Here is a 14,975-nt window from a genome sequence, read left to right on the forward strand (position 1 = left end):
CTAAAGAGGAGGGTTTTCGCATTCCTTCAAGAGTTTCAAAAGGTCTCATTCAGCCCACATTCATAATGGGAAAGAGGCACAAACACTTGAGCCCTCAACATGCAGAATTCTACTGTTAAATCTGATGCATCAGGTCTGGCAGATTTCAAGATGGTTCAGGTTAGCAGCACTCTGATATCTGGGGGGATGGTAAGGAAGGAAACGATTGGTAAGGTAGTTAGGGAAGCATTTGGATCGATTTGTGGACCCCGCACCGTATTTTTAACCGGTAGGCAGCGGAGGGCTTTTAGAGCTGGAGTAATATGTTCCCCATGGTGCATACCAAATATGACAGGGGCAGCATGATTGTGGACTCTTTGTAGCTCATCATGCATAGAGCTTTCTGGGAGACCAGTGGAGATTGTATTGTAGTAGTCCGGTGTTTTTGCATTGAAACTTAAGCATGGGAGGATTCAATGGAGCGTACAAAAGGTGGTAGGAGCATTTTTACATACTGTATTTACTTGAAACTCGAAGGAGAGGTCACTGTCTAAAATAACTACAAGGGTGAAGGCATTATAAATTAGACCTGGGGGAAAGGACCGCCACAATAGTAGGGCTAGCCAAACTAATAAGGGGAGAGGACAGCTGGGAAAAAAAGAAGAACCCCCACTTTATGATCATTAAGCAGTCAGATCTCAACCAGAGTTTGACATGGTACAGGCAGTTTACAATGAAAGGTTGGTGTCCAGAAACTTCCCTCAATCTTCAGGCGAATCTGGGTCTCAACATACATGTCGAAGCTTGTGTCATGGGCTTTTATAACGGCAAGCAGAGCCATATGAATGTTGCAAAGGATTGTTTAAAGATGCGATCCTTAGAGAGACTGAGGAGTTTCTACAGAATAACTGCAACAGTGACGTGGACACATTAGTCAGGTGTGAAGCCTTTATAACGTTTTCCTAACAGAAATATGACTAGTATGGTAGGGTAGTATCCTGAGGATGGTCCAGTGACAATAGTTACAGGAACAACTAAAGGCTCTTGAGGGGTGCTTTCAGAGAAAGGGTTGGAAAACCACACTTGCAGGGAATAAAATTTGAATGTGATATTAAAGCCTTAAGGCATGTACGAGTCTGGTATAGGAAGATGCTGGCTAGATGGTATGCACAGGGAGAGAGGTCGGGGAGAGCAATAGCTTGGGCCATAAAAAGGATAAGGATAAGTCACAAATCCTAGCCATCTGAGATGTGAATGATGCGATACACAGGGACGATTGCCCAGCTCGATGGAACTGCCATTATAGTGGTACAGCACAAGCTGCCTAGGGATCGATTTTACTGTAGCTCATAATGGCCTTTATCGCTATTGAACACAGAGGCCAAGATTTTACCCACAATTATTAAAGTGGCACAATACGCTTTCTACCCCGATTTTAACCCTGGCCACAGAGTCATCAGGAGCAATAATATGAGGAGAGATGGCAGGACAGGGACTAGTAAATAATAGCATTGAGTTGACTATTGCATTATATGCTGATGCCATGTTACTATATTCCAGGCTTCCTAATGAGAAGCTAGCCAATATTTTCGAGATGATTGACCAATTTGGGGAAGTTTCAGGCATCCAAATAAACCTGAAAAAATCTGCGATTTTTGTTATCTTAACTCAAACATGTAGGACTTCCCACTTATAGTGGCTGTTAACTGTTTTCGAAATCTGGGAATACATATAGGGGGAATGCCAGGGGAGCGAGACAAAATATTGATAAAGCCCTGGAACACTTTCAATGAAATGGATAATGTTGCTGATTAGGATGGCAGGCAGCGTAGCTCGATCGAAGATGGCAATAGCCTGTAGTGCCTATATTATTTTGCCAATATTCCACTTATATGACCCAAAGAATGCTTCACTCGCTGTAAAAGCCTAATTAATAAAATGGTACAAGCTGGGAAGGGAGCCAGGAATGCATTGGACACGCAGAGTGTGAGCTATGAGGTAGTGGGGTGCAGGCTGCAGACCACTACCAATTTTTAGCAGCCCAATTGCAATAAGCGGTGCACTGGGGTTGTGGAGGGGATACAGATCTCTATGTTAGGATGGAAAGAAGAGCTAAGACACAGATAACTCTTCTAATGAGTATAGATGAAGGGGTGAGGTGGTAGAAAGGCTGTGTGTCACTAAAAACTATGACTAGGAAGATATGGGTGCCTGTAGATGGATCTCTATAGAGAAGCTGTTCAGTAAGCATCTGCCTCTGTGGAAATGTTTTAGAGATGAAGTGGAGGACCTCTACTTCAATGATAGATTTATATCTATAGATTGGATGATATACTGGTTGAACAGCCGTGCACAGCAGCATATGTGTTTCAAAATGCACAGATCAGTTATGCCGTTAGACTAACTTCAGGTGGCGAGCATTTTCGGGAGCAGCCTCATGTATCCCTAGTGCTAGCATTCATTATACAGGCGGGTAGGACCCCCCCCAAGTTGATCAACAACACATTACTGACTGTGTGAAAGTTTATACAGCACGTATATGTCACCAATGTTCCACTGACAAAGGATCTTGAGGGGGTGGAATGGGATAGCACCTGCGCCCTCACCGGTAAGGTGGGATTGAATGTCCGGCACAAGTTGTTACACTACTAAATTTTGAATAAGTCCTACGTCACACTGTATAAAATACAAAAACATGATCAAAACTACGATCCCAAATGCATAATCTGTAATGCAACTGACCCAACAGTTATACATTTAATGTAGGAATGTCCAGAAGTAGAATCTTTTGAAAATGCCTTTTCCAGGACATACATTAAATACTATGGGCTCAGATACAGCTATCATTTTCCTGTAAGAGATAACAGGATTTCCTCCACTGTGGATTAGATACTGTTATCTGGCTATTGTTCTGGCAAAGTGTAGGGTAGCCTTAAAATGGATATGAAAAGGACACCCAAGTTGGAATAAGGACCTTTCTCTTCGTAATCATAGGGGCAAGGTTATAGGAGGTCTAGTGATTCCTCTAGACTTAGACATGGGGTAGAGGGACATGAGGGGATCAGGCTAGCTACAGAAGTATTTGACGACATCTTTGTTGGTGTGAAAGGCTCATGTGAGATGATGTAGCAGGGGGCTGCAGGCACCAGTAGTATGTGACTAGAAAATCCTCCAAAGTACTGATTTGCCAGAATATGTGATAACAATGCTAGCCATCAAGCGACTTACCACGGAAGCCACCAGCTGTGGTCAAGCCTAGGTCGAGCAGGTGGGATGGCAGGAATCCAGATGAAGCTGCTGCAGGCTCAGACCAACTTGAAGGATCGTGAGATGACGGACTGGCAGCCGGACTACCAAACATGCTTTGGTATTCGTTTTCTGCAGTACCCGGTGAATTCGGACTCAGCGTGTTCAGGAAAGAAAACTCCTTCTCAAAGTCGTCTCCCTCAAAGGTATCTAACAGGAGATCTTTTTGAACTGCAGGAAGGAGAGGAGCAATCAGAACAAAAAGACAGTGCACTTTGGATTACTGACACAACAAAGGAGGACTTGAGCAAGGTTACTGCCAGTAAACCAGCTTTATATGGTTAATCCAATTAATATATTGGAAAAGACTGTTCTCCAACTAAGAGGGAGAAATTACCACTCACATATTTGAAACAAAGAAGCGTACTGATACAATGAAGTGTTTGCCAAGGCATCCTTTAATAATTAGTCTGAAATATTGACACAGTTTTTCAAAACCTTTCCTGCCAAGGACTACAATATTTGCTCTTATTTACATACCTTCAAGGAAGCAGTGTCATTACAGACAGGACAGGACACAAAGTAGTAATGAAGATTTTCTTGATTAAACAGGTACAGAGTTGAGGGGAAACAGACTCAGTCTGAGGGCTGATATATAGCAAAACAACTGTATGCAACATCCACTGAGTGTTTGTAATATATATGAAAACATGGATACATAAAACCTTCTTTCAACTGGCCTACTCACAAAAGTAAATGTGAATATGGCATCGATCTTTTAGAAAGCACACAAAGCAACTACACAGCAGGTTGTAGCTACTATTGTTCGCTTTCTTCTGGGTGACGGAAGTACCTCCTTATTTCGGCTTTATAAATGCATGCTACCACATGACAGCGTGTGTTCAAATGAAATATGGAATAATTAAATGAGACTTATGCAAAATGTAGGAGCTATAACAGCAATATTGAGGAGGACCACAGGTCAATTTAGTCTGCCCACCCCCAACACGGTAAACCTGGCATAGGATTTACAACTTTGCCTATGTTCTTTGACTTTGGTTACCCCAATTTCCTGAGCTGCACCACGTTTTGAATTTAGCTTCCTTATTTGCCTGCATCACACCGGTTTAAAGCTGGTTCTTTGCATTCATGTACCAAAGAATGTGTTACTGTTTAGCCCTCACTTGCCATGTTAATTTCATCCTTGTTCTACTGTGCAGAAATATTGTCAACCTCTCTCTGCTTCCAGGCTCTACAGATTTACATTTCTGTAGTCAAATTAAGTAGGAGTTGTTCCTGGCATCACTGTGTACATAAAAACAGTTTATGATCTGGCTGACAAAGCTTGAAGCTTAGCAACTCTGGATCACATCCAATAACCACCAAGAAGGCAAACATCCATGTTACCAACCTCATCTCACTAGAAGCCATGCATTCCATGGTTTTACAAGTCAAACCAATAAACTAATTTAGAAACCAAAAAGGAGGGGCTTTCTCTCCAGCACGTATGTGTGGAGCACATTTAAAAAATGTTATTCTACCCTTTTATTTTTATAAACCATAATCCCCCATTGTGTTGTTCCTGAATAACCCAAACACCAGCAAGTAAACCTTGCAAAATTAGGTAAGAATGACAAGTATATTGATCATAGCCAAATAGCAAAACTGGGGCTGTTTGTTACAGTGATGTTTTTTGGCTGCGCTTGTCCAACCAATTATGGCTAAATACCTCTCGGAGAAACCCAAGGGCTATAAGCTAAATACTCAGGAGCTGGCCCTACATTTCAGCAACTGTCAAGACATGTAGACCTGAGCCACAAATACATCCCCAGCAACAGCAGATACTTCCTGAACGTAATGTGTTGAACACGGCTTAGTTAAGGGCAGGAGCTCAGTGAATCTGTTTGGACTAGGATTGAGCCACAACATTCAAGTATAAAGGTATACCTCACCCAAATGTGTGGATCAAAACATAGTAGGGAGTGAATCAGTGAATGCAAACAGGTGTTTTTCCTCTCACTACATCAGAAAAGCATGCTTCAATAATTGTGTCGTACACAAGCTGTTCTGACGACACTAGCATTTGTGATGGGTGGTAAACTGCATTATCGGCCCCTGTCTTTACATCTGTGCATTTATATCTTATTACCTTTGCATCAGTGAATTTGCACCTTTTTTTAATTGAATGGAGGAAGCAGCAAGCAAGCCCTCAGTACCTCCATCCCATTTTGTTTTTTCCATACCCTTTTTACACCTTCTTGTACCCTAAAAATGAGCAAAACGAATGTCAATGCTCAGATGCTAATATACTAGTGCAAGTGCATATAGATGCAAATGCATCAATGTAAAAAACAGGTCCATCAATCATCCACTAGAAGCTGCATTCAGAGAATAGTTAACGGTACCTGAAAAGTGACTGATAACTTATTGGGAGCATGGTAAAATTAACTCAGTCTGCCTGCGCAATGTTTTTCTTCTCCGCTAGGTGGGTAGCTGAGCATGATAAGAGATATTTCTATAGGAAACAAAAACAAACATGCCTGCCTGCTTGCTCATCTACACAATAGCACCCATGTGCGCTCATTTGATCTGTTGCTTACCTTGAACCGATGGGAAGTAGGTCTTCAAGGACAGAAAATAACCTTGAATTTACTTTGTATTTCCGAGCCTCAGAGTGTTCGCCCAGGGCTACTCTGAAGAATATGTGGTCCTTCAAACTTCAGGGCCTGAGAGGCAGACTTGTAACACTCAAGCTCGATCAGTTTTGATGACCAATAGAGATCTTAATGCATCCAAAGTGTGGTGCACATGCAGGTTGGCAATCTCTTTGGTCTCCAGGAGAAAGGGAAGCAGGTTCATGCCTCGCACATACAACTTGGAGAATGGCACAACATGAGCAAGATAGTTATTGGGCTACTGAAAGATGTGGATTGCAGGCCACTAAGGTGTGCTACACTTGGGGCACTCAACCTTGGGAAAATTAGATCTGCACAAAGGGGTAACGCTGAACTGATAATGGATCACCCACAACATACTGCACAAATCTCTCATTGGCTACGAAAAGGCCAGACACTACCCCCATCCACCCCCCTTCATGAAATGCCAACATGTGCAAGAGGGTTATAATGAAGAATTTTTCAAGGAAATTACATTTCTTGAATTAGTGCAGGACAGTGATTGTGTGAAACTCGCAGGGAGCAGATTATCTGTGTTGTGTAACGAAGAATTATTTTGCAAATTCAATCTCTTGGTGGATAAGTCATTGGGTAAATGCTCCTCTGACATGGAGCAAGCCTGTACACTTCTCAAGTTAAAATACCAAAAGGGTTGACTCGGCCCTTTATTGTTCCAAGGTCGACAACGTGAGTACTATTAAATTTGGTAATAAGAATTACTATTGCAGCACTCTAAAGCAGGGAGGGAATGGGGGAAATCGAGCACAATGCACCATACAAACACCTAACCTTTAGTATTATTTGTTCCTTGTGCATCTGTGGAGAAGGAGGAGAAGCCTGAAGAGTTATTCATAGAACTCTTCTTATAGAAACCAAAGGATGAGTCCATCCATGAGAGACACTGACTGGGGAACAGAATGAGGTTTACCTGGAACCTTCATCCATATAATGACTGAAGAATGTTCCATCACTTTGGATATCTTGTGTTCTCCTTTGATTTGTGGTTGGACAAAGACGTTCTTGTTGAAATTAAGCTCTGATACATTCATTTGAAATTCAGAAGTAGAAGGGTAGTGGATTCAGAAATGCCTGGCAACCGGTGGGTCACACTTAGAAGTGGATTTGCCCTAATCAGAAGCCATAGGGAGGAGCTGGAAAGCCTCACTGTAGTGTGTAGCTTTGAGTTCAAATTCCCATGCCAACGCTTGTGGAATGTAGTTATTAAGCATGTCAAGGTCTGTCCACATCATTGGGAAGTAGCTGGCATATATGACATACAATTGCACCTGGTTGATAGAGATTGCACCATTCAAGTACATTTTCTTACCCAGAATGTCACTCAATTTTCCATCCTTTTTTTAAAAAAAAGCATAAGATGAAACAGTCAGTCCCCAAGACAAGTTTGCTCATTCCAATCAAAGCTAGAGTGGTTTGCGTGGGTTAATAGTCCAACCCATTGATCATCAGGGCCATTAACCTATGTGAATCCGAAAAAAGCCTCATAGATATGATCACATCCAAGGCTGGTTGATGGTATGTGGCCAACAAAACTCATAGTTGCCAGAATAGAGCGTTCTGTGCTAGTGGATGCAGCAGCTGGACCTAAAAATAATAAAAAAAGGTAGCCCTAGGGGAGTGTGGCCGGCAGTGATCAAGATGGCTGCACTCTGAGAACTCAGCCGTTCTGGATGATATTTCCCCTTTGCCGTACTAGAGATGGTCTGAGGCGGTGGTCCCCCGATGCACAGAGGAGCAGTGATATCTCCTAGCTGAGGTGGCGATGGAGATATGCCCCTCCAGGTGCCTATCTAGAGAGAGAGGGGCTTGGCCCGAGCGCAGAGAGCGGTGATGGCTCTCACTTTGCAGCCGACTGGGGTTTTGGCCCGACCCGCAGGCCTCCATGGAGGGGTGCGAGAACAAACAGATTACTGGGGAGGATGAGGCTCCGGTGACTCTCCTCACCCAGCGGGGAAAGGAGAAGAAACGTCCCCTTGGAGCCAGGCCTGCACACATCTTGAGAGTGGGCGTGAGAACCCTGACGGCTACCAAAAGCCAACACAGATGCCTCGAGCAGCTGGAGGGGGTAGAGGGCCGACAGGAAGTGATACTAGGAGAGAGTGCCCCCACCCCAAATCCCCTAGGTGAGGAGGACTTGCACAGTGGGCCCTGAGGTGATTGAGGGCAAGGGGCGCGGGAAGGGACTCTGGCCCTCTATGACAGCAGAGCGAGGAGGAGCGCTGACTGGGAGTCGGCCCTGCACACATCTGGCGACTGGAGTGTGAATCCTGGCAACTTTAAAGAGCTAAAGCCTCAAGTGATCTGCCAAGTAGTCTGATGGGGCACCAGCCCATCAAGTAGAGATACCTTGAAGGGGTGAATCCCCTCACCCCACCCTTCGTGAAGAGTATTTGCTCAGTGGGCCCAGTCGTGCCAGTCAGCACAGGGCGAGGTAGGGAGCCGAAGACCCAGTCTGGGGTATTAGCTGGGAATATCTGTAGTAGCAGTCATTCGCTTTACTTGTCTGCTGAAGGGCAACAAAGGATACAAGCTTTACAAGGGGGAAGGATCCTCGCTGCAAGTCGCCATGAAAAGCTCAGAGTAAAGTTTGGACTGTGACGTCCCTCAGGCCCTCAACCAGAGAGAATGGAGGGAAGAGGAGAGAAGCAAGCCCACAGGGGGACGGTGGAGGATGATGGCAAGCAAGACCAGGGGTGAAACCGGAAGTGGCCAGCTTACAAAGAGAGACCAACTCGATTGTATGGCCATTCCAAAGGAGAAAATCTCCAAGTCGGTCAGAAGGGAGATCACTGAAGCAAATGGAGGGGATCCAAAAATCTCTATTGGATCTGTTCAAGGACCTGCAACAGATCAATATTAGAGTGGGGGATGCTGAGGAGGTAGTACAATAACTCCAGTGGGATGTTATCTGCCTACAGGGAGAACTGGCAAGCGCTAAACAGGGCATGGATGAATGAGCTGGTTTCCACAATTGCGGACCTAAAGAACAGGCATAGGAGAGAGAACCTTTGACTAAAGGGCCTAGAGTAAAATGTTGAAGGCTCAGATTTAATGGCTTGTGTCCTCTGATTTTTTACAGATACATTTCCTGAGATCGCATCTGAGCAGGTTGCCCTGGATCAAGTCCATAGGGTCGGTCCGCTGCGAAAGGGGCCCTGTGCGCAGCCAAGGGATGTCATCATGAAATTTCATGCATATACAATCAAAGAGAAGATTCTATGGCAACCAAAAACATCTCATCTTCCACGATCTTGCGGCCTTGAGGCTTCAGAAAAGAGTGGCGTTTAGGTCAATTACGGGGAAGTTGAGACAGGAGCAGATTCTCTACAGATTGACATTCCTATTTGGCTTGCTGTTTACATTGGAGGGAAAGCAATGGCGCGGTACTGTGGCGGAAGAAGCTGCCAAAGTTCTAGGAATATCCCTGGAGTCAGATAGAGAAGATGAGGGCGATAGAGGATGGAGTCGGCCCAGAGCATGGGGGAGAGGAGGCGTAGAGGAGCGCAGAGGTGCGGGGGGCCTTGGGGTGAATCTGTCAAAGGGGGGTATTATTTCTAAGTGTGTAACTGCTTCAGGTCTAGGGGTCGGGGACCTGGAATGATGGGGGCAGTGGGGGAAATCGACCAACAAACGGGTAAGAGGGGGTGATCCACCTGGGGGATACGTTCTATTCCAGTGGGCATCACAGCTTGTACACACCTGTGGGGCAATTCACATTGTAAATGTACATTTTTTATTGATTCATTGTGGACCCTTTCCATCGCTCTTTTGTCCTGCTTTATTAGGGGTTACTCTCCCAGCTCTGATACATGTGATCCCCATTTCTCTGCAGTGCCTCAGTCTGTGTTATGTCGTTTATTATGCCACCCCGAGTTTCCAATGTGTGAGGGGGTCACCCCGCTGCTCCACATGCAACTTTCCACAGCCCCCCGCCGTAGGGCGGCACCTGAGTGGGGGTCCCCTGTTCGTGCCTCCCTCCTTTCAGTCAGTTCCTGCGCAGGGGACTGCAGGATGTCCCGTAAGCAGGAGCACTAGTAGACACACGGTCAGAGGGGCGGATCTCTTCAGTGTGTGAGCGCTTTTCGGCTCGCTATGTGCTCAATTCCAAGTGTGAGCAGCTCGTCCACACAAGTATGTAGTGCTGACTACAACGATGCAGCCCTCAAAAAGTTTGTGCCCCGCTGTGGCCTCCCCAAGATTACAGGTCGCGCAGACTGCCAGTGGGTAAGGGGGGGTGAGAGCAACTCTCACGTCACTGTCTTCCCCCCCTCCCTCCGGGCCTCACGGTTCCTCAGCATGCCCCTTGCTTGTGGATCTGTCTCCGTAATGTGGGACTCTTCCTGATCCTCGTATTGATGTTCCGAGTAGCCGTTAACCCAGGTGGCTTGCAGGTGACGTCTCCAGGGCACCCCACTGCTTACATGCGGTGCACCAGTGTTCCGGCGGGTAGGGTGGCTCACACAGGGCACTTTCACCCTTATCCAAGGCACTGGCCGGGCTGTCGTGTCCTGCAGCGCCCCAAACCCCCTCCCCTCCACACACAGGATTTCTCTCTTTCTGTAATGCTTACCTCATCTCCGCAGGAGCGTCAATGGTCTGGGTACCTCCGTGATCTGCCAATACTGGGTAAACAGGAATTTCCCCTGTCATCAAAGGAGAGAACAGGAGGGGAATAGGAATTAATATAATGTGGGTCACTATACTATGGCTCACCCTTTTCCCACCCTGCCAAGTGCCCTATAATATCTACATGCCCCATTCTCCTCCTCACCTTTGTTTTTATTTTAGGGAGCTCTCCATCCTGCTTTCGTGCATGGGTGCGTTGGTGATGAGGCACAAGAAGAATTCAGGCTGGAAAATGTTGAAAAGGCCTCTGAAAGTAAGTGTCTTGGTTCTTGGTCGGAGCTTTTGGTTTTAGTCAGTTTGGTGTTGAAGCCTCTGAGAGTAAAAAGTACTGAAAAGAGAGCTCTCTTGATGAAAGTCAAACAACTCTTTCTTTTACAGGTTCGTTGAAGAGAGAATTTCACTTGAGGAAACATGGGCGTCGAAGAAAAAACATGAAGTCTTCTCTTGAGGTAAGCATGCGCGCGTAATTGGGAAAAACGTGCAGTGCTACGTGCCTTCGTTACCAAGCTATGGTTCTCTTTCTGTGAGGCCAGGCTTTGGAATGGCTGAAAGAGTTCGTAGGAGCTTCTGGTACTTAAGCGCGTAGTTTATTTTCACTCGCTACAAATGTTTTTAATGTTATTTCTTTAACTATTGTACCTTGTTTTTTTGCAGGTTGTCGGAGGATTCCACGGTGAAGCCGCGGCCGAGGAAGAAAGTTGCGGACTGAACCGCGGAACTCGGGGGAAGATTTCTCCTGCTGGAGGACTGCTGCTATGGAAATTCTTCTCAGGTACGTTGAAACCTTTGGTCGGTGGATTTTCTGTTAACTCGTTAAGTTCATAATATGACTTTTCTATTGTCTTTACAGGTCTGTGAGCAGAGCGCCGGTAGCGTTACACCACTGTCAGCAGAACTAACGTGAAGCACGTGTTACTGCACGGGCGGGGCTTTTATAGTCCTCCAGGTCCAATTACTAGTTCTCAATTGCTACCTAATCTGTGACCCGCAGGGCAGCTATCTTTAGGGAAATTGTTAACCATTAGATCTCTATGGGAGCCCACTGTAATTCTGGTACTGAGGATTGTGAGAACGCCGGGTACGCCATGCAAGTACCCATCTAGCCCCACATATCTGCACAAAGAACCCTTTCTGGCCTGAATACCTGATCCCAACCCTACAACCCTGGAGGTGATCATGACACCTTCCCTCACGCTGGTGTCCACACTCTGAGGAGGTCGCGAGAGGATTGCCTCTGCCTCTTGACACTGCCGTGCAGCTCCTGCTCCTCACGTCTCGCTCGGCTGGCACATGCTCGTATGCACTGTGAGTGAGCTAGGCCCACTCCTGGTTTGTTGTCTGTGCGGAATCCTGGACTCTCAGAGTTTCTGTCAGTGTTCCCCACCTATTCAGGCCCCTAGCCAGGCGTTATAGCGTCTGAGGCAATTTGGAATTTGACAGTATATTTCTGAGAGATCTGGGGCTGTTCGGGAGCTTACAGGCCTGTGGCCATCTTGGCTGTGCTCTCTAGAGCCCTCCAATGTTCACTGTTTATTGCGTTGGATTATTTTAAATTTGGACGCCACGTTTGGCAAACTGGTCTGGGGCCCTGAGACATGGATTCCTGCAAAAGAAAAGTAATATTGTGAAAGGGGGCGGGAGATATGACGTTTCCCAGGTCTTTGGGGGTATGGAATTGTGCTCTATGACGTATAATGTCAGGGAGCTTAATTACCCCCGGAAACTTAATATCTGTTTTCAGATATTGAAGCAACACCTGATTGATGTAGTATTTGTTCTGGAAAGACATTTGAGATCTGGGTAGAATGGAGGCCAAGGCGTATCCACAACAATACTACTCCTCACACTGCCTTAAAAAAGGTGGTGTGGGGATCCTTATTGGGAGGAAGGTTTTGTCTGAGTAGGGCCAGGTGAAGTATGACAAAGAGGGTAGATTTGTATTTGTTGAGGGTCTGCTGGGGGGATACAGGTAACCCTAGTGACACTATTTCCGAATGCTGGGCAAAATCTGTTTCTATGTGCAGCATTAGGTGAACTAATGGCGTTTGCAGAAGGTTATATTGTTTTGGGATGCGACTTTAACTTATCCATGGATATCAATTTGGATGAGTGTAACGGGGGGAATGTCGGGGTTCAGTAAAGCCTTCTGTAGACCATGTTAAACAGTTGGTTGATTCCAACCTGGTAAATGCATAGAGGCACACTCATCCTGCGATGAGGGATTATACGTTCTTGCAATGACAAAGGCTTTACTCGAGAATACACTATCTGTGGGTGGGAAGAGAATTAATTTCACAGTTGCAGGAGGTGAGCATTGGTGCGATTGATTTTTCAGACTATGCCCTGGTTCTTATGAGTGTTCTCATGCCCACTGATGATTCTGGTTTCCGTAGTTGGAAACTTAATCCATCCCTTATTAGAGACACTGTAGTACAGAGGGAAATGGATGAGGAGATAAAATACTTTTTTAAAAACTAATCCAGTGGGATATGATCCGGTGACGATGCGGGGGGGCGCCTTTAAGGCGTACATTAGGGGCATTCTCATCTCGAAGGCTGCAGCGCTTAACCGAGCCAGGAGAGAGCAATCCGGGAAGCTGACCCAAGAGGTGCAGGAGTGAGAGAAGGTATACAGGGAGACGGCTCTCGTAAGGCCTTCCGCGCCATACAGTCAGCAAGAAGACTAATTAATATGCTAGCTACAGCTAGAGCAGAGTTCTCAATTCTCGGTTCTAAGCAAAGATACTTTGAGGAGGGCAATAAAGCGGGAAAGATCTTAGCATGGAAGCTTAAGCAAAGGGAAAGAGCAGCAAGAATAGCAGGGATTATGAAGCATGTAGGGGAGACTGTGTACAGAGATAAAGAGATCTTGGCCTAGTGTGATACATTTTAAAAGACCCTATATATATATACGACTGAACGGCAAGACAATAGCCAGATTAAGGAATTCCTAGACCACTGCCCATTGCCTCAGATATCAGCTGACCAGAAGGACCAGCTTAATCGGGAGATCACCCTGGAGGAAATCCTGAAGGTAATCTCATCGCTGATGGTGGTGAAAGTCCTGGGGATGGATGGCATCACGGCTCTTTTCTTGAAAAGTTTACTGGACCTTTTGCATGGCTTATTCAATGCAATGTTCTCCCGGGGGTGGGGGGGGCTGGGGGTGTGTGTGGTGTGTGTGTGTGTCCCCCCTGTCCCTGTCCCTGTCCCTCTGTGAAACCCGGCAGGGATGTCCCCTCTCGCCGTTACGGATTGCTGTTGCTGTGGAGCCATTGGTGGTGAGAATCAGAACACTGGAAGAATATGCGGCATCCCATATCAGGGTAGTATACACAAGTTGACACTGTAGGTGAAGTGATTTTGACGCTTACAGACGTTGAGGCCTTGATTGCTGGAGGTCTTAGAACCATTCAAGGGTGTCTCTCGGTTTAAGCTTAATCTTGATAAAAGCGAGGCACTGAATATTAACTGTAGGTCAGGCACTATCGAGTATTTGTGGAGGTCAGCTCCCTTTCGTTGGGATTTGGGGAAATTAAAGTATCTGGGATTTTATATAATCCCACAATGCTCTGGAATATTTCAAGCCAACTACCCAGAGCTTTTTGCAACCATCAAATAAACTTAGTTGTGGGGGATGAAGTTGATGTCGTGGTTTGGAAGGGTTGGCCCTGTGAAAATGAACATCCTTCCTCAGTTATTATATTATTACCAGGAACTCCCGGTTGCGGTATCCTCTCAAGCATTACAGAAGGTACAGCGAGACATTCAGGATTACGTGTGGCAGAAAAGGCATGCCAGGATTGTCAGAACAACGTTGCTCAGGCCTAGAGAAGGGGTTGGGTTGGCAAACAAAGCAATATTACCAAGTGGTGCAATTAAAAATGAGGTAGGAGCGGTTAAACCAGTTTACAGCCAAAAGCTGTTGTCATAGTGAGGAAGATATCTCTGGCAGGCACTTAGGTATAACCCCCCTGGCTCGAGAGGTGGGATAGGCTGTTAAGTATGTACGAACTGCCATCCACAAGGGTGACTATGCAGATTTGGGATTCAGTGGCCATTTGTCTGGGTCTCTCATTTCCCTCCCCTTTTACACCTTTTCATTTTAATTCTAGCTTTTAACCAGCCTATAAAGGGGCAGAATTTGCTAATTGGAGAGTGGGGGTGTGTGCATTTTTGGCTCACATGTTCGAGAATGACTAGATACAGTCCTTTGAATCGTGTAAAGCTACGTTTGGAATTAGTGAAAAAGATAGATCTCAGTATTGGCAGCTCCGACATTGGGGGATGCAATCTCTCTATAGGAAGGCTGATGTGCGAACACTGACCTAGTTTGAGAGAATTATCTTTCCACCGAGTGCCACAACTAACCTTTTATGGCGGCTTTACAGTAGCCCCATCAGTAAAGGGATAGAGACTGCACCATTATACG

At 45.8% G+C, this 14,975-nt stretch overlaps 1 protein-coding gene across 2 annotated transcripts in view; it reads right to left on the reverse strand.

Moving 5' to 3' along the window:
• The window catches only part of ICA1L (islet cell autoantigen 1 like), an 804,678-nt gene that overhangs the window by 185,008 nt on the left and 604,695 nt on the right, over window positions 1–14,975 (reverse strand). For both annotated transcript variants that reach the window (XM_069615515.1, XM_069615516.1), the window contains exon 11: window positions 3,208–3,456. In XM_069615515.1, the coding sequence (XP_069471616.1) occupies window positions 3,208–3,456 (249 nt within the window). The remainder of the gene's footprint in view (window positions 1–3,207; window positions 3,457–14,975) is intronic.

This window comes from Ambystoma mexicanum, chromosome 9 (assembly GCF_040938575.1).
Source record: "Ambystoma mexicanum isolate Mex_15411 chromosome 9, UKY_AmexF1_1, whole genome shotgun sequence".
Classification (NCBI taxonomy): Eukaryota; Metazoa; Chordata; class Amphibia; order Caudata; family Ambystomatidae; genus Ambystoma; species Ambystoma mexicanum.